The sequence below is a fragment of the Typopeltis vanoorti genome, chromosome 9, assembly GCF_054136105.1.
Source record: "Typopeltis vanoorti isolate ZY-2024b chromosome 9, IOZ_Tvanoo_1.0, whole genome shotgun sequence".
Lineage (NCBI taxonomy): Eukaryota > Metazoa > Arthropoda > Arachnida > Uropygi > Thelyphonidae > Typopeltis > Typopeltis vanoorti.
In genome coordinates this window covers 139584590-139605258 of record NC_143557.1, presented here as the reverse complement: position 1 = coordinate 139605258, position 20669 = coordinate 139584590, and the positions used below count along the sequence as shown (strand labels likewise).

The following is a 20669-nucleotide window of genomic DNA, read 5'->3' as shown; positions in this document are numbered from 1 at the left end:
CTATTAGTGTACAGGATGATATTCAAATCAGCTTTAACTTATGGATCTGATGAGAGTTGAATTAGAAAGAAAACAGTTGATCAAAGACCACAAATATGAGACACATGTTCTTTCCCATCCAGTCATGTATTGGAAAATTTCTTTAGTAACACTCCATTACCAAAGAAATTTTTTGTCATATCCCTGGTTTTCAGCTAAACTTTGTAACCCACAAAACTTCGGTTCTGTCTTCATAACACTTCACAAACCATTCACTATTTTAAAAAAGTCACTCACTTCAGAATACATTCCACCAATCTAGGCAAACCAAATCTGTATACAATAATCCAGATGTGGATGTATTAAAGTTTTATAAAGAAGAATTATAACCTACTTGACTGTATGTTTTTCTGAAATTCAGATAGTATGTTCTTTTGAACTTTAACTCTGTCCACCATTACCCCTAAATCTCTAGCCTCATTGATTTCTTGCATTACCATTCTCTAAAATGGCATTCTCACTATAACAGCTGAAATGTTCTGACTAAAGTGTTACAGGTACAACTCTAGATTCTGTCCTTAACTTTTCCAATACCTTAACCACCACTTAGATCCTCCTTTATGTAGTGGGACTGTTTCATCTCCTTTCTATTCCCTTGGCACTCTGCCAGTGCTGAGACTTAAATTAAGAAGTTTTTATTTATTTAGGGCACTTTCCCATAACGTATAGGCTGATGTTTCGCCTCACATTGAGATCCTAAACACCCAAACTTCATGTATCTTTATTCCCATATCAATCAGTCTCATCAGTCACTTCATTATCTTGACCTTGGATGGTACACACTCACAAAGTAATAATTTAATAACCACCATTTCTTCTGCTTTTGTCATTTGCCTGCCATCAGCATTCATTAACTTATCCTTCCATAATCATTTTCCATTTGCTTGGCTAAGTTTCTTATTTATTTGTCTTCCTCACCATTCTAGTCACCCTTCTTACACATTTTATGTTGCTCATGAACCTGCTTATCTTCTTTTGCAGTATTTATGATACTACTTATCTATTTACCTCCTACCTTATATATTATCCTCTTAACACTATTATGCAATCAGATACTGCTTTCTTTAAATACTCCTTGGTCATTTTCCAATCATTATAAAGCATGACTCCAATCTGCATCCCCAGTTTGACATAATAACCAGCACTTTAGTTCTGCATATACCTCTTTCTGGTGGGACTTGAAATTAATTTTGCTTAAACAAAAATCATGACTAACAGCTCGAATTCTGTCTTACTAGATGGCATCAGCACTGAATGTGTGCCAGGATATACCAATATAGAATCCTTCAACAATACACAAGACTAGAAATGCAGTCTAAAGTAACTAAAGCATAGATTAATTACTGGGGGATTGGATCAGTGGATGAAAAGTGATTCCCCCCCCCCCCCAACTTAAAACTAAGCAGTTGGATTTCATTATATTTCCAGCATTGACATATATAGTGCCCAAACTTGGGCTTTGTCAAAAAAATAAAGTAAAATAAAATAAAGAAAGAGTATGCCAACAATCAGTGGAGAGACGTATTTTGGGAATTCAAAAATCAGACAGTAAAAAAATTCGGACATTAGCTCATATGAAACAATTAAAGTGAAACTGAGCTGACCATGTAGTCAGGATGAAAGATGACAAATAGACATTCTTTACTCTATTTTGGATTTCCATAGAAAGCAGGAGATCCAGAGGAAGATAGAGAGAGAGATACTTATAAGAATAGCAGGAACTGTGAGTGAGTATGACCCATGAGAGAGAGAGAAGTGAAAGCAGAGAAATTTGAGGGGACCTTTGCCAAGCAGTGGGATACAACAGGCAGATATTATCACTGTATACTTCTTAATGGATTATTCCACATACTTAGCCACCTACTGGGTCACAACTGCATGATCATTCTTTCCCATTTGGAGGCCAAGTAGTCACCTTGATTAGCATTATAACTTCCATGGAGTCATCTTGAATAGCTCTATCATATCATCTCTTATTTTCCCACCCACCAAACTGTAGTTTGGTGGGTGGGAAAATGATTAAAAATTGAAAGCATAAAAATTGAAAAATCCTTAACCCATCCACATTACTAATGCACTATAGCAGTGGTTCTCAAAGGGTGTGCCCTAGAAGATTTCCGGGTGCGCCCTGTGGTATTCCAGATATAAAAATAAATATAGTTACTCTATTATACCTTTTCATTACGGATATACCGCTCTTTTTGTCAACACATCATTATTGTGTTAATTAACAGCGGTTTTTCTTGCAAAGAGAACAAGAATATGGTTTATTCTTGTTGTGTATATTACTTATTTTAAAAGTGTTGGAAATGGATGTTATGTGCATATTACTTATTTTCAGATAAATACACCCAAATAAAATGGATAGATTTCTCAAAAACAAGCGTGATATTGAAGAATCAGATTCTGGAAGTAAGCAGAAGTTAAGTGCAAGTAAGAAAGCAAAATCGCGGCCTACTCGCAAATATAATGAAAGTTATTTAAGCTTTGGTTTCACTTGGACCGGAAGTGAAGATCATCCTTTGCCGCTATGTTTAGTATGTGGACGTAAAATGGCAAATGAATCATTGCTTCCTAGTAAATTGAGTAAACATTTTAAAACTATACACTCTAATTTACAAGATAAATCTGTAAGTTTTTTCAAGAGATTGTCTGAACAGCAAACAAAAGCAGCAAATTCTTTTAAAAGTATAATGACTGTTTCTGATAAAGCTCAAATCGCTTCTTATCAAGTCTCAGAACTGATAGCAAAAAATATGAAAGATCATACTTTAGGTGAGTCACTTATTTTGCCTGCATGTAAAAAAATGGTCATGACAATGCTAGGAAATGAAGCAGCAATGAAAATAAGCAAGATTCCTCTGTCCAACGATACAGTTCATAGGCATATTATAGAAATGTCTTCTGATATCGAGAAAAATGTATGCAGTAATAAACTTCAGTATTCAAATTTTGCATTGTAAGTTGATGAGTCAACAGACATTACCAACAAGGTGCAACTCTTAGCATTCGTCCGTTCTATTAATGAAGATCAAATAGTAAATCAGTTTCTTTTTTGCAAAGAATTAAGTGTGTCTACAAAAGGTTAGGACGTTTTTTAACATTTTGAATAGCTATCTTGATAAATGGCAGTTAACATGGAAGTTGTGTGTAGGCATTTGTACAGATGGAACCCCTTCCATGGTAGGCTGTGTTAAGGGCCTTACATCTTTTGTAATAAACCAAAATGAGAATGTTATCTTAACTCACTGCTTTCTTCATAGGGAGGCCTTGATGGTAAAAACATTGGGAGAAAAATTAAGAAAAATTTTAGATCAAGTTGTTCAGATGATAAACTTTATTAAAACAAGACCTGTCAAATCACGTTTATTCCAAAAGCTTTGTATCGATATGGATTCACGACACAGACGGCTGCTTTTACACACTGAGGTGAGGTGGCTGTCAAGGGGGAAAGTACTTACCTGTGTACACGAGCTATGACAATAACTTCTTGCATTTTTTGAAGAGTGAAACAATTACATTTTTGTAACCTCCTTCGGTGCGAATTTTGGATTGCCAGGTTACAGTATTTGGCCGATATATTTCAGCAGCTCAATATTTTGAATACTAGCATGCAAGGGAAAGAATAAAATATTCTCACATCAACTGACAAAATGAAAGCATTTCAGAGAAAACTATGGATTTGGAAAAGAAAAGCTGTTGAAGGTAATTTGGAAATGTTTCCATTGGTAAGTAACACTTGCATAAATGAAACACTTCCAATAATAGTTGAACACTTAACAAGTTTAGAAGAAAAATTGAGTTCTTATTTTCCATCACTTAACACTGAACAATGCGATTGGATTAGAAACCCATTTATGGAAACTTCAAGTGATTTTGGTTTAACATTAACAGAAAAAGAAGAACTGACAGCTATATCCACTGATCGTGGATTGATGATTAAACATAAGGAATTGTCTCTTGAAGCCCTTTTGGATTTCTATAAAAGAAGAATATGTGTCAATATCTAAAAAAGCTTTGAACATTTTACTACAATTTTCAACATCATATTTATGTGAATTAGGATTTTCTACCCTCACCACAATTAATTATTATTATTATTATTATTATTATTGTTGTTGTTCCGGGAAACTCCAAGGAGTCGACAGACTCATCGAGGGAGGCCCTAACATGTCAAGAACAACTATTCAACATTCACACAGTATCTATCATACCTTGCCTTGAACTCATTCACGGTCGTAGCACCCACAACAGACTCTGGAAGCTTATTCCACTCATTTACCACTCTCCAAGTAAAGAAACTAGCTCTAACACCCTTGTCAACCACGCTCTTGCCCAGCTTCCATGCATGGCCCCTAGTCCTCCCACCACCAGTCATATTTTCAAAAATATCTTCTGGATCAATCTTATAAAATCCCTTCAGTAATTTGAATGTCTCAATCATATCACCCCTCCTTCGCCTATCGTCCAATTTCTGCAACCCACAAATCTTCAACCTATTCTCATAAGGTTCATTCCACAGACCTGCTATCATCTTGGTCACTCGTCTCTGGACCCTCTCCACTTCCTCCCCATCACGAAGAAACTCTGGTGCCCATAGCTGGGCACAGAAGTCCAGATGGGGTCTTATCAAGGCTCGATACAGAGGAACAACAACTTGTTCGTCTCTGCATGTTGAAGTATTTTTCAGAAGCCAAGTGATTTGGTGAGCTGTTTTAGTTACTTTTGCAATGTGCCCCCTAAACTTCAACTCCCTATCCACCAACACTCCCAAATCCCTGGCCTCATCAATCTCCTGGAGTATGGTTCCACCAATGCGATATACTGCTGCTATTCTTTTTACCCCAAAGTGCATAACCTTACACTTTGCCACATTAAATTGACATCCATTTTTCCTAGCTCAGTCCTCCAAACTATCCAAATCATCCTGTAAAATTTTGACATCCTGTGCACTCACAATTGCTCTACCCAACTTTGCATCATCAGCAAACAAGTGAATACTTCCTCTCAGATCCTTTCCAATATCATTGATGAACAAATTGAAAAGCAGTGGTCCAAGAACAGAGCCTTGTGGCACTCCACTAGTCACAAGACGTCTTTTAGACTCCACTCCTGAATAAACCACTCTTTGATATCTCTCCTTCAACCACCCTCCTATCCATCTCACCAACCCTATATCTATACCCATCTGCTCCAGTTTACTGATTAGGGTTCCATGTGGTATCCTGTCAAAGGCCTTGGCAAGGTCCAGTAGTATCACTGTAAACCCATTACCCCTATCCAGTTAAGCCGTCATTGTGTTATAAAACGTGAGCAAGTTACTGAGGCATGATCTACCCTTCACAAAACCATGTTGTCCCCCATACAATATCCCATTTTCATCTATCCAATCCTGTATTCTTTTCTTGACTAATTTCTCTAAGACCTTGACAATGATTCCTGATGTGCTAATCGGTCGGTAATTTACAACAGCAGTCTTGGAACCACCTTTATGCAGTGGAACTATTTTCCCCTCTTTCCACCCACTCGGGACTAACCCAGACCCGAGACTCAAATTAAACAAAATGGTCAAGGGTACTGACAATTCTTTAGCTGCTTCTCGTACAACACGAGCTGGTATACCATCCAATCCCACAGATGTATTGACATTGAGGTTATGCAATAGACTACTCACTTCCACTTCATTAACCACAATTCCCGTATAATCTACTGGTTTATTCGTTTCTGCAATGTCACCACCTGGATGATATACTTTTGCAAAGTGCTCACTCAGTAACTCAACTATCTCAACTGATTCAGTTACCTCCCTACCATCGGCATTCTTTAAAATCAATCTGCCATGTACATTTTTCCTTTTACTTGCTACATATCTAAAAAACTGTTTAGAATTCTCTTTAGCCTGCATGGCCAATGTTCTTTCGTAATCCTTTTTTGCTTTTCTTACCACACTCGTCACCCTTCTGGCCTGCGCTTTATACCGTTCATGTGCCTGCCGGTCACCCTTCTCCTTAAATTCCCTCCATAGTTGTTTCTTTTTTTGCAGCTCAAGCTTAATGGTGTTATTCATCCATTTAACCCCTACTTGATTTATTATTCGGACTCTAGGTATACAGTCAGCCATTGCTTCATGCAAGCACTTCTTAACTACCTCCCATGCACTATCAACTTCTAGTCCTTGCAGTTGTACATGCCATGGCACTGAACCAATCAAACTCCTAAGCTTGTCATACTTTCCAGCCCGATAATTCCACATGTACCCTGTCTTAATTGAAAATTCTACACCTTTAGCCACCTCCCAAGTTAAGACCCTATGATCACTCTCACCGATTGGTTGCAATGTGGTCATATTTGTTACAGCCAAATCCTCAGATGTAATTACTAGGTCAAGCACTCTCTGACCCCTAGTATTTTCCATTACATGCTGTCGCAGATAGTTATCCCTTAATAACCGCATAAAATCCAGTTCCTTCCTTCCGTGCGTCCTCTCCTCACTCCAATCAATGCGACCATAGTTGAAATCTCCCATAATAATCACCCTCCTTCCACCCATTTCTTCTATTTGCTTGTGCATACTGTCACCACCATCTTTTCCATCACCTGGTCTATAGCAGCACCCAATTGTATATTTAGTTCTGCTAGCCACAATCTCACACCAAATGGCCTCAAATGTGCTCTTTTTTCTATCCTGCAATTCAACTTCTATTCTCCTTGGCTGGAGCTCATCAGCTATCATCAACAATACTCCTCCCCCCATTTTATTCTCTCTGTCATTCCTGAACACACTATACCCATCACATTCAATCCCACTAGTTATATCATCTACAATCAGCCATGTTTCACTAATACCTATAACCTGTGGTCTGGAAGTGCCAACCATGGCCAAAAACTCTTCCTTCTTGTTCCTAATACTCCTAGTATTAGTGTACATGAATTTAAGACCCCCATTAGCCCCAACCCTACCTTGATACCTAATATTAACTATCCCACTCAGATTTGTTGTCCTTATTTGCTCTGGCATATTATATTCATTACATTCAACTGCCTCCATAAGAACTGTATATCTACTCCCCCCCCCCTTAACAAATCTAGTTTCCCTGAATTTGCACATCCACTACATTCAACAACACTTTCTCAAGTCTTCTTACACCGTAACCATTCAAATGCAAGCCATCCATCTTATATAGATCCTTTCGCCCATCAAACTCACTCCACACATCCACAAATTCCACACCACTCGTCATACATAACCCACGCATAAAGTCATTTGCAATTATGGCCCTCCTTTTAAACATTTCACTGTCATACCATGGCAAAAGACTAATCATTCTAACTCTCTCACTCTTTTCTTTTGCTACCTCGAACAATTCATTCAGGTCTTCTATCATTTCCATTTTATCTCCTTTCAAATCATTCGTACCTGCCACAACAATCATTTCTTTCACCCTTTCCTTTTGCTCTCTAATACACTCAGTTACGTCCTTTATGGTCGCACCAGGTTGGTACGATTTTGTCAAATCCTCTACTAACACACCTAGTACTAACGAGTCTCCATACAGCACTCTATCCTTCATTTTGTTCATGTTCACATTCATACGCCTATTTTTCCTGTCATACCTTTTATTATTGGTTGGTTCATTCAGTCGACTTTTGTTCATGCACTCTAGCTGTTGTTTTGCCCTTTCTATTGCACCATTCAACAACGCGATCTCATTCAATGCATCTATCTCATCTTTTTTATTCTCTGAGAAACCATTAATACTATCATTCACACTTTCTACATTCACACTCTCACAATTTTCATGTACAACCTTGCCGTTTCTTGTCATATCCCTATTTCCTTCATTCTGAAGGTTGACAAAAATATCACACTCACGATCCGAAATACACTTCAATTCCTCATTCTCCCTACATTTTCTACACACTTTCAATCCTTTATTATCATCTAACCACACTCCGACCGCACTCCGCAAAACGTACATTTCACAGCTAGTACACTGACTCATTTCTTTTATGCTACCGTTCTTTGATAACGATGGCGAACCATCATTACTGGCCGCCATTTTCCTTCGCACAGGTGCCATACTTATTTGCAACGTGTTTTGTCAAATTATACGTTATAACACACCAAAAACAGACGCACTGAAATACGCAAGGCAAACAACACAAAACTACACAATATTAAGTAATTTGTATCGATAACTGAAAATGATACTTATCTTATCTGGAGCTTGCACGAACACTACACATTACGAATTCATCTAGCGGCGACGATTAAGTGTAAAAAGAGAGGAACTCTTCAATGTATTGACGAGGAAATGAGAGTTTGCCTTTCAAATATATGCCCAAACATTGAAGCAATTACTAGGATACATCAGGCTCATGTTTCTCATAAACACAAGAATGAATGAACTTAAGGTATGTTTCATTTTATTGTTTTTTATTGCATTATTTTTTTTCTGTAATATTTGACTTAATTATTATAACATATTTCTCAGACATTTGTATATAGTGTGCTTACAATTATTTGTAGGATTTTAAATGTGCTCGACTTCAAAAAGTTCCACTACACTATAGGTTTACAATTTTTTTTTTTTTTTTAAAGTTTCTTTTTATTGTTAAAAAAAAATAACTGAAAACAATTGCAGAAATGAAGTGGGTACTTAAAAGGAACTTGGTTCCTTTTTTTTTAACATAGTCACCATGTTAAACATAGTCACATTCTGCTAATAATGTTGTCTTATTAGTAGCAGAATGCACATGTGTTTTGTCGTTTTATGAATCCAGATCTGTGACATTTGTTCATTGACAGTTACAGTTTAACTGGGAACCACCAATGTATATAAGCAAAATATAGCATAACAGTTTATTAGACATTCTTATGATTTAACTTTTGCTTAGGATCCTGTTTCCATCATTTTGTTGTAGTTAGAGAGAGAAATGAATTGTTACATGTTTTAGACTTTCCTGTATATAAAGATTTTGTATTTGTGAATTTATTTTAATAAATTGTTTCTTATTTCATATTAAGATTTTAATGGTAGTGGAAATAGAAGTGGGGGTTTGATCCTATTTTGCCATGAATGTTGATGAAAGTCTAAGTGGCAGGCAGTTTTTACCACACAGTGAGATTTCATCACCTTGCTTATTAGGAACATGAATTGGCTTGAAGTAATACCATCTTTGGCTTCTTAGAATGGTAAGGGGGTCCAAATTATGTAATCCTTTGCCTACCCACAATGCTAAATGTACACTAGGTTTACAAACTTTCATGGGTGGGATTTGCATAATGAAAATCAAAAACCTAAATTGATGATGTATCTTCTAAGCAAAACATTATTTTTTCTTCTCAGAAACTACACATTCACATCTCAAAGATTATTTAGCTGTCTTTCAACAAGATAGATGACATTTTTTCTCTTGTTGTTGTTGGTTTGCCTACTTGTTTAGTAAGAGTACACATTTTCTTATCTTCACCAAGCCCTTACCTGGATCAATAGTAATCTGGTCACCTGTTCATTTTACTAGCCACTGTCTATGGCTGTCAGTATTATGGCAGTACATGTGTATGTCTTATGCTTTTGTGCAACAATATAAAGCACCACCCCCTCCCAAAAAAAAAAAAAAAAAATGTACAGTTCTTTCCATCACAGAGGATTTGAACTTAATACTCTTTTACCTAGTCAGGTTCATACATGGCAAAACCACTCAACAGTGGCCATTCAAAATGTACATTATTGTTTGATGATATGTCCAGAACAATCCTCATATAACAAAAAATATATATATATACTCTAATAGAATTCGATGCTATGTTTCATTTTGTACCACATACTCTTATGTTCATAGAAATCGATCACCTTACATAAATATAATTTTTAGTAGTTAAATGGTCATTTTCATTGGTTACCATTTGATATTTCATTGTATTGGATGAGAATTTTTTGTGCTATAAATAAACAGCAAGAGCTAGCTTTCGCATTTTCTTGCTGAGATCGCTATGGCTAGTTACATGCAGCTAACACCTCGCAGAAAAGGTGATTCAAGCTTTGAATGGAGAAGGCTATTCCTCTTGTGAAATAGCTTAAACAGTGTCCTGAGGTCAATCTGCCATGGTACTGCTGCTTTCAAAACCAGATCTGCTGAAAGGAAGAAAGCCACCGTCTACACCATGCCAAGATCAAGTTCTAAAGCTACTCTGCCTCAAAAATCACCATGCGTTGTCTGGAAAACTGAAATGGGACTGGGAAGAAGAAATGGGAGTTGTGGCAAGTTCTGTAACTGTCAGGAGATGACTTATTTGACAGGGACTGATAGCCACATACCCTAAAAAGAAGACTTGCAAAAAAAAAAAAAAAAGATTTTTTCCAAATGGATTCCTGATCAGTGGAAAAGAGTAATTTTTTTCTGATGAGAAAAAGTTTAAACTTCAGGGTGCTTATGGCAGACAGACAGTTTGAAGATGATCAGGGAGAAAAAATTCATCTCTGACTATCAGGTGTCAGCAGTCAAATTCTCACCAGTCAGATGATCTAGGTTTGCATGTTGTATCATAGTGTTGGTCGCCTGCATTTCACACAAGGTTCAGTGAATGTGTACCAGAAAATTTTAGAATTGCTGCTTACTATCAGAGATTGCTGTACCATAACAATAAATTGCATCTTTCGGGATGACTCTACCCCTTGTCATATGCAAAAAGTGTAAGTAAAGTTATTACAACCCTAAAATGTACCATACAAATTGAGCTTAGTACTAAAAAAAGTTTAATTTTTGTTGCAGGTTAATAAGTGGCTGAATGAACACTGAATTCATCAGCTACCATGGCCAGGAAACAGCCCAGATCTCAACCCCATGGAGAATTTGTCGCAGCAAATGGAGACTGAAACACTCATATACAAGAAGAGGCCGAAAACACTTTGGAAGCTCCAAGAAGCCATTATAAGGGTATGGTACCATGGATTGATAGTTGCATCCATCAAGAAATAGATTTTGCCAATGCCTGCGGATGCCAAACTGTAATAGAGGCAAGAGGAGGACCCATGAAGTACTGAACAGAAAAAAAGTGAATTTTTAGCTTTGAATATTAGTAAAACTGTGTAGTTAACTAAATTTTGATACCGGTGTTTGTTTTTCCAGTGAAAATATCACTTTCCACTCCTTTTGAAATATTTGTTAATTTGCCCAGTTTGTTGTCATTTCCTAATTATGTGGAGCCACCTCTGGGTCTGGCTCCTACCGACGAGACCTCAATAAAAGTTGAAACCAGTCTGGGTAGTGGCCCTCCCCTTAATGCATAGCATTATACATGTCTACAAGGAGATGTGCTTTGCATTATGGGAGATACTAAGACAAGTAGTGATGAGAGCTTGGTCACCTTTACCACGAGTTGCCTCAGTCACAAACTTTGTTTGCTTACTCTTGGATAAAGGATTAAACTAAATTTATTATAGTCTAACCGGGTGGGGGGGGGGGGGAAATCTTCCAATATATGAAAGCTAATAGTAATGGCATGATGCTTTTTAATTTTCTGTAGTACAGTTGATTCCCACTATAGGGACTACAGGAATAAGTTTGTTACCAAAAGCAGATTATGAAAGGAAGTTAGCAATGCAGACTAAAGAGAATCCCTAACAGTCGTTTCAATACATTGCAAGTTAAAGAAAGAAAGAATGTATATGGCAGAGTGATTTTAAGGAATGGCAATGGTAGGGAGGTAATCGAATCAGTCAAAATAGTAGAATTACTAAGTGAACATTTTGCAAGAGTATATCATCCATGTGGTGATATTGCAGGAAAGAGAGAGCTAATGGCTTATACAGGAACTGAGGTAAATGAAATATTACAGAACCTTAATGTGAATACAGCTGTGGGATTGGATGGTCCCGTAAAACCTGCTCGAGTTTTACATGCAAGGGAATTGTCAGTGCCCTTGACCATATTGTTTAATCCGTCTCAGCTCTGGGTTAGTCCCGAGAGGGTGGAAAGAGGGAAAAATAGTTCCATTGCATAAAGGAAGCTCCAAGACTGATGTAACACATTACCAACTGATCAGCATATCAGGAGTTGTTATCAAAGTATTTTAGAAGTTGCTCAAGAGCAAAATACAGAAATGAATAGATGGAAATGAGATACTGTATGGGGAACAGCATGGTTTTGTGAAGGGTAGGTCATGCCTCGGTTACTTGCTCACGTTTTATAATATACTGACAGCTAAGTTGGATAAAGGTAATGGATTTTCAGTAATACTGCTGGACTTTTCTTAAGGCCTTTGACAGGATACCACATGGAATTCTAATCAGTCAACTGCAGCACATGGGGATGGATATAGGGTTGGTGAGATAGATAGGAGGGTGATTGATGGAGAGATATCAGAGAGTAGTTTCTTCGGGAGTAGAGTTCAAAAGAAGGCCTGTGACTAGTGGCATGCCACAGGGTTCTGTTCTGTTCTTAGGCCACTACTGTTTATTTTGTTCATTAACGATATAGGAAAGTATCTGAGACAAACTGTTCAGTTATTTGCTGATGATGCAAAGTTGGGTAGAGCAATAGTTAACAGATGGTGTTAAAATTTTGCAGGATGATTTGGATAGATTGGCAGACTAGGCAAAGGAAAATGGATGTCAATTTAATGTGACAAAGAGTAAGGTTATGCATCTTGGGATGAAAATATTATCAGCTGTATACCACATTGGTGGAACTGCACTCCAGGAAATTGACGAAGCCAGAGACTTGGGAGTGTTAGTGGATAGGCAGTTAAAGTTTAGGGGCGCACATGGCAAAAGTGGCTAAAACAGCTTATTAGATCACTTGATTACTGAAGAATAGTTTGACGAGCAGGGACAAGCACGTTATTTTTCCTCTTTATCAAGCCTTGATAAGCTCCATCTTGACTACTATGTGTAGATCTGGGTGCCAGGGCTTCTTGGTGGAGAGGATCCAGAGGCGATTGACCAAGATAGTAGCAGATCTATGGAATGAACCTTACAAGAACAGGTTGAAGATTTGTGTGTTAATAGGTGGAAAAGAGGTGATACGATTGAGACATGCAAATTAATGAGGAGTTTTTAGAAGATTAATTCAGAGGAAATTTTTCAGGTTGGTGGGAAAACTATGGGCTGAGTAAGAGTGTAGTTAGCAAGGATGTTAGAAGTAAGTTTTTTGTTTGAGAGCAGTGAATGAGTGGAATAGGTTGCCAGAGTCTGTTGTGGGTGCCATGACTGTGAATGAGTTCAAAGTAAAGCATACTAGATGTTGCTCAAATGTTGGATAGTTCTTGACATGATCTTTAGGGCCTCCCTCAATGAGTCTAGTATTAATAATAATAATAATCATGAATTTCTTTCATGTTAGCATTTTTTGTGGGATTTTGGTTAGGAGTTTTCAGTGGTTTGCTATTTGCAAGAGCTGACTATTTGTTTTTTAGTATTGGGATTTTTTGAATTGCTTAATTTATCTGTACCTTTTTTTTTTTTGTCTTTTACAGCCCTGATTTTGTAGCTAATAGGATAGCAGAAAGAATATATGAAAATTTCAGTGATGCATGTCTTGTGATGGTGAGTATAGTTTTAATGAATGGTCTATATTTCTTTGATAGTTAGTTCCCTGTGTTTTTAGGATCCTTTAGTGATTTTCATGTTTTTGCAAAATAAGTCAGGACTTTGGAAAATGCACTCTTCTGCTGGTCCAGACAAGTTAGAATTTTCAGTTGATGAGTTGTAAAAATCAGAAGAGAAGTTTTGGTCTATTTGTTAGTTTTATCTACATAATGTCATATTTGTTTTATGTCATAAATAGTTTTTTGTATGTTGACCTTACCTATTTACATCTATTAGGGGAATGCAGTTCATTACAAATACTTGATTTGTCGATATCACTGATTTGTTCATAATGAAATATGAGTGCTGAGATTATAGGATATGGTGTGAGGTACCCAGTTCCTTGTAGCATGGTAACCTAAATAGATACAGACAGCAGCAATTAGCTAATTTCTATGGAGTCTGGAACTCATCGAGGGAGGCCATACTATTCGCAGCAGCTCTTATACCTGTTCTTGAATTCATTCATGCAACTTGCACACAACATCCAATGGCAGTCCATTCCAATCACACACTACTCTATGAGAGAAAAATCTAGCCCCAATCCCCCCGTTCTTGACAGCATTCATTCCCAACTTCCATAGATGCCCTCACCTTTCCCCACCATTCATATAAAGGAAAAATTCCATCTACCGAAATTTTGTATAATCCTTTCAAAAATGTATAAGTCTCAATCATATCACCCCTCTTTCTCCTGTTTGCTAGTGTTGCAGCCTACAAATTCTCGATCTATATTCCACAATCCTGATATCATTTTTGACACTCTCCTTTGCACTCTCTCCACTGTATCAAAATAATCTGGTCTTCTGGTTATTTTGATACAGTGGAGAGAGTGCGATGCAGTAGTCCAGTGAGGTCTTATCAGGGCCTTGTAAAGAGACAAAATGACTTCCTTATCTTTACATGTCAAGGTTCATTTCAGCATTGTTATTATTCTTTGAGTTATATTTACAACTTTTGCTATATGACCCTCGAACTTCACCTTCCTGTCTACCAACTCCAAAATCCCTAGCATCATCAGTTTCATCAAGCATAATGTTGTTGTCATGTGAGATTCCCCCAGTTTTCCACATCCCTTCCTTAGGACTAGTTGGGCCTCCAATGAAGGATTTTTTATTTTTGACTGTAGATTCGTGCGTGTGTTCACAGACCATTTTGCCTGTTCTGGGGGACAAAAAACTTGAGTTTCCAGGTGAAAAACCCTCTACCTCTGTATGAGACTTGCTAACTCACCTAAAGGTGAGTTAGAAAGTTGAAAGATCAGATAAAGGTTCCTCATGTCATGAGGAACCTTTTTATCATGAGGGGGAATCAAACCGAGGTTGTTCCAACCAAAGGGCTTCGTCTATACCGACTGAACTATGGGCTCTGTCAAGTATAATTCCACCAAAGTGCACAACTTTACATTTATTAATGTTGAAATGACAGCCATTTTCACATGACCACAATTCCAGCCTATTCAGATTATTCTGCAAGTACTGCATATCAGCAGCACTCCTGATTACCCTACCTATCTTTGCATCATCAGCAAATAGCTGTATGTCAAATGTCAACTCCTTCCCAACATCATTAATGTGCTTATTGAATAATAATACATCAAGGACTGACCCTCAAGTTACACCACTGGTTATTCAGAATCTTGCAGATTCACACTCCTGAATATATGACTTATTTATATCTGTTATCCACCCATCCTCTTATCCATGCCAATAATTTATAATTCAAACCCATATTCTCCAATTTATGCAAGAGTATTCTATGCTGTATTATGTCAAAAGCCTCGCCAAAATCAAAAAGTATCAGAGGCTGTGTAGAAGGAATGGATGTAACTTTTTGGATGTGTCAAGTAAGTTCGAAGGAAGATTGGATTTGTATACGACAGTCTTGAATGCATTTGGCATCAGGAGTCTTGAAAAATTATTAAGTGTCACAAGTCACAGAGTCAGAGAAACTGAATTCTGATGGCAGGAATCGTAAGAATCTGTGTGTAAGAGCAACAATGTTAGATAATTGTGTTAATGATGAGAATGGTTATTATTATACAAATAATGATGAATATTGCCATAATTTATTTCCTTCCTTCCTTCCTTCCATGTGATGATACCGTGAATTCCCTTTTATGGGAATGTACGGCCATTTGAGTCCCCTTAAATTTTATGCAGGCTCCAGAACTGACATAGCTGACGAATCAGGCCTATGGCTGGGTCAGTATTCCTAACTGTAATCTGTGTGTGTTCATGGGACCGGTTTGCTTGCTTGTGGGATGAAAAACCCCAGATAAACTGGCAGAAAAAAACTTGCTGTCCACCCAAGACCGGCTAACTTGACTATGGCTGAGGAAGATCCTTGAGCTTCTCACGTCGTTGACGAGAATCGAACCTAGGACACTCCTTCCCCAGGTATATGGTTGTGAAGCGCATAGCCACTAGGCTAACCACGCGAACTAAGTTACTTCAAAGAATATATAAGATGGCTGGAGTTTGTGGCACATGGATGAATCCGACCCTACTAGAAGACAAAAAAAATTTAATCAAGACAAAAAATTGTTTTAGAGTTGAAAGTATGGAGATGACTTTTAGTGTTGGATCATTGAAACAGCCTAATTTATCTTTGAGAAAAGGTTTTTCTTTTTTTTTATATATTTTTATTTCATTTTTTTCTTTTTTTTTATCTTTGTTTTTTTATTATATTTTATATACAGTAGACTCTCGACTATCTGGCCTAATGTGGCGGAAGGGCAGGCCGGATAACACAAAAGCCGGATTGGCTGGAGTTCTAGGCCTACCTTTTCACACAAATGTGAAAAGGTAGGCCTAAGATGAAAGAGTCAAAACTTACAGTTTTTAGTTTTTGAAAAAGTCCTTGATAGATGACTGCTTCATCCTTTTAGCCCTCTTCCGCGACCAATATCCCTCCACTTAAGCAAGCAGATGATATCAGCTGGCATCACTTCCTCCTTCTCACTAATGTACAGCGCTGCCTCAATTGTCTTGAACCCTTCCAAATGTGGGATGAGATTTTTCCTGTCATATAAGGATGCCTCCTCCTCTTCTTCTTCCCCCTGTGTCACCATTTCCACAATATCGTTGTCATTTATTTCATCAACATCGTCGTTTGACATCCATTCTGTAATGTCCTCTCACTGACATCCTCACAGCTCGGTGCATTTTTGAGCAACGAAACAAGTTTATCTTTTTCATCTTCCACTTCGGTTTCACACACGGGTTCAAGATTGAAATGTCCACCTTCATGGTCCAAAAGAATTTTCCAAGACTTTACAAGTGATATGTTTCGAATCTCTTCCCATGCTTCGGCCAACCACCTTATGACATCTAGCAAGTCAATCTTTTTCAGGGTGGTTACACAGTCTTCATTATTATCAATCGCTGATATCAACGAACTGAGAAGACGGCGACGATACTTTTTCTTTTTTAGCAGACGTCTGCTCGCAACGCCTTGGCAAAGTAAATTACAGTACGTATTCCTCATTTTATCATGGAGAATTACTGTATTATTATAATTCTCCATGATAAAATCCGGGCTCCGGACAGTACGGAGGCCGGATAGTAGAGAGTCTACTGTGTGTATATATATATATATATATATATTTATATATTTTTTATCTTTGAGAAAAAATTAGTTATTATGGCTAGAAGACAAGCTAATTCAAGATTTCTATAATGGTTACCTAATTTAGCACTGTTGAACATATTAGTATTGTTGTTTATATATAAAACTTGCTTGTTATAGTATAGTACTATTCTGTATTATACTATGCTAAAGAAAATTTGCTATCATGAGAATCAGCTGGATATATATATATATATATATGATGCATGAAAACAAATGAGGGGTAAGTAATGTTGTCATATCTCAATGTCAAAAGCTTCATCTTGGGAGTCCTCACTGTTAAGTGGTGAAGTTCACTTCAACCTTTAAACTGGCTTACTGTTTCTTCACTTTCCACACTTTCAGTGCATTCCCCCTCTACAAATTAAAAAAAAAAAAAAACTTGCTATCTCAGGTATGGCCTTTTATTCTGAAAAATTTGTTTTGTATTAATCTGGCACTCCCTCTCTCTCTCTCTCTCTCTCTCTCTCTCTCTCTCTCTCTCTCTCTCTCTCTCTCTCTCTCTCTCTCTCTCTCTCTCTATATATATATATATATATATCTGTTTAAATTATTATTTTTAATAATTATAATAAAAATAAAATCTTATGTATAAATAACTACAAGATGGATGAACAATAAGTCAATTTTAGGATCATTGTTTATGTGGTTTTAGTACATTAAATAGGCAAGAAAAAGCTTTTTTTTTTTTAGGGGAACTCAGCCAGAAATTGATTAATTTTATTCTAGCATTGGTAGAAGAGATCAAGAGTATTATTTTCACTGTGATGATGCTCATGCAGAAGACTGCATCTCATCTTTTGTCTAAAAGCTGCAAGCAGATACTTCTCTCGGGGTGTTGTGCTGTCTCCTCTTTTGTGTCGAAGATAGATAGGTAGTTAGAAAAGTTCTTATGACTGAAGCTGCAATTAAGGTGAAACACAAAAATGCCTTGTGGTTTATTTGATAACACGGTTTCATCCTCATCACGTGGGATTTCTTCAGGTCAATAAAAAGTAAAAGAGGTTGACTTGCAAACATTTTATGGTATTGGACAGTGGTTTATTCATAAGGCTCTGATACCGTGATTTCTTCTTCTTCTTTTGACCCTTTCCATAATCTATCTCCTCAAAAAAAATGGATGACTAAATGTGTGTGCAGCAGTCAAAATGCAGCTTGATGAAGTTCTTTACTTCATATTTCATCCTGAAGGAGTCAATTTGAATACTAGAGGGATAGGTCAGGTTCGAGGTTTAGAGGTGCAGGAGGAGAGTGTGTTCCAAATATGAGTACTCTGGATGTCGGTAAAGCTATGGGACTGGATGGTGTTTCACCACGAGTTTTGAGAAAATGTCCTAGGGAACTGACAGTGCCTTTGACCTGGATTTTCAATGAAAGTCTGGCTGCGGGAAAGGTACCCATGGAATGGAAGGAAGGTAAGATAGTGCCATTGCATAAGGGCCGTAACAGACTGGAAGTGTCTAATTATAGGCCAGTTTTTGTGTCATCAGTAGTTAGTAAGATCTTGGAGAAAGTAGTGAGGGACCATATACAGCATTGGGCAGATGAGGGTAATGTTATCTGTGAGAGTCAACATGAATTTGTGAAGGGGCACTCTTGGTTTAGCAATATGCTAGCCTTTTATAATAAAGTTACAAGAGCATTAGATGAGGGAAAGGCATATACTGCCATTTTCCTAGACTTAGTAAAGGCATTTGACATGGTGCTACATGATAAGCTGATATTCAAGTTGCAGTACATGGGTCTAGATGTCAGATTGGTCAACTGGATTCAGGATTAACTGTCCGATAGGTTTCGGAGAGTTGTGTATGGTGGAGCAATATCAAAGAGGCAGAAGGTTACAAGTGGGGTTCCACAGGGCTCAGTACTGGGACCTATATTGTTTAACCTTTATATCAATGACATTGTCCGTGGATTGCAAGGGGATATTCAGTTGTTTGCGGATGATGCGAAGCTGGGAAGGGTTATTAGTAATAGCGCAGATGTGGCAGCCCTGCTACCACATGGGCAAATGAATGGGGGTGTTAGTTTAATGCAGTAAAATGTAAGGTCTTTAGGTTTGGGACACGTCGATGGGATGCTGCATACTCTATGGGAGGGGTTAAACTGGAGGAAGTAGGGGAGACAAGAGATCTGGGGTTGATGAGATAGAAACCTGAAATTTAGGGGACATATTGCAAAGGTAATGAAGGTAACACAGAGGATTGCTGCAATAATGAGAAGGACACTGACCTGCAGAGATAAAAACGTTATCATTCCATTGTATAAGACTCTGATCAGACCACACTTAGACTATTGTTCTCAGATCTGGTCTCCAGGATTTGAAGGGGATAAATTAACTGTTGAAAGGGTACAGAGGCGGATAACAAAGATGGTTTCAGGACTGTACAATGTTAGTTATGAGGATCGGCTGAGGGAGTGTGGAGTTTGGTGGATAGAAGAAGAAGAGGTGATATGATTGGGACATTTAAACTGTTGAGAGGTGGTTACAGGGTTGACACTGGGAGTTCTTTCGCTTGGTTGAACAGCGGGAAGGAGTCATGACAAGGGGCCATCTCTGGAAGTTACGAAAGGAAACTTTGAGAAAGAGGGTGAGGAGTGGTTTCTTTGCACGGAGGGTGGTTGAACTATGGAATGCATTGCCTGATGGAGTGGTGGGAGCGAGAACGGTCAATGCGTTTAAGGAGTGGTATGATAGACTTTGCGTTTCCTAGGAGGGACCTCTCTCAACGAGTCTTGATAGACTTATGTTTCTTAGAAAGGACCTCCCACGATGAGTCTTTTGACTCCATGGAGGCCTGAATGATAATAATATGTTAGTGTCCTGTTTGCCATTGCCACAATCCTTTGTTTTGTCCATACACACAGTGTTGATGTGTTATAGGTCTTTGCAGCCTTTTATGTGTGAGCTTGATATAAAAATTGATATAAATATTTTTTAAAAAAGTTAAAGAACTTTTTTTTGTTTTGTGTATTAGAACATACATAGTCACACACACACACACACACACACACACACACACACACACACACACACACACACACACACACACACAGGGTGTTCGGGATAAATTTGACATATTTATAATTAATTATATTTTTCCGTAAGTTACATGTATTAACACACACTTCTCTTCATTTAAAAGTTTGGACCCTTCTTCATTCATATACAAGATGTCAGAAAGGATGGATAGCTGGAACCCACCTGAATCATGGAAGAGAATAACTTGTATCATGACGATTCGTGCCCGCCATCAAAATAAGGATATTACGACTGCTGCCCAATGCTCCCTGAATACAGTAAAAACAATCAGGCATGAATTAGAGACTTGCAATGGTGACTACAAGGATGTAGCAAGAAGAAAGATCCCTAGCAGACGATCTGATTGCGTTCGTACAGCAGAATTC

General features: G+C 37.7%; 1 protein-coding gene across 1 annotated transcript in view; it reads left to right on the top strand.

Annotated features, from left to right (window-relative positions):
- The window catches only part of EMC8-9 (ER membrane protein complex subunit 8/9), a 108847-nt gene that overhangs the window by 50792 nt on the left and 37386 nt on the right, over positions 1-20669 (top strand). The window contains exon 3 of the mRNA XM_090398345.1: positions 13520-13589. Within this exon, the coding sequence (XP_090254471.1) occupies positions 13520-13589 (70 nt within the window). The remainder of the gene's footprint in view (positions 1-13519; positions 13590-20669) is intronic.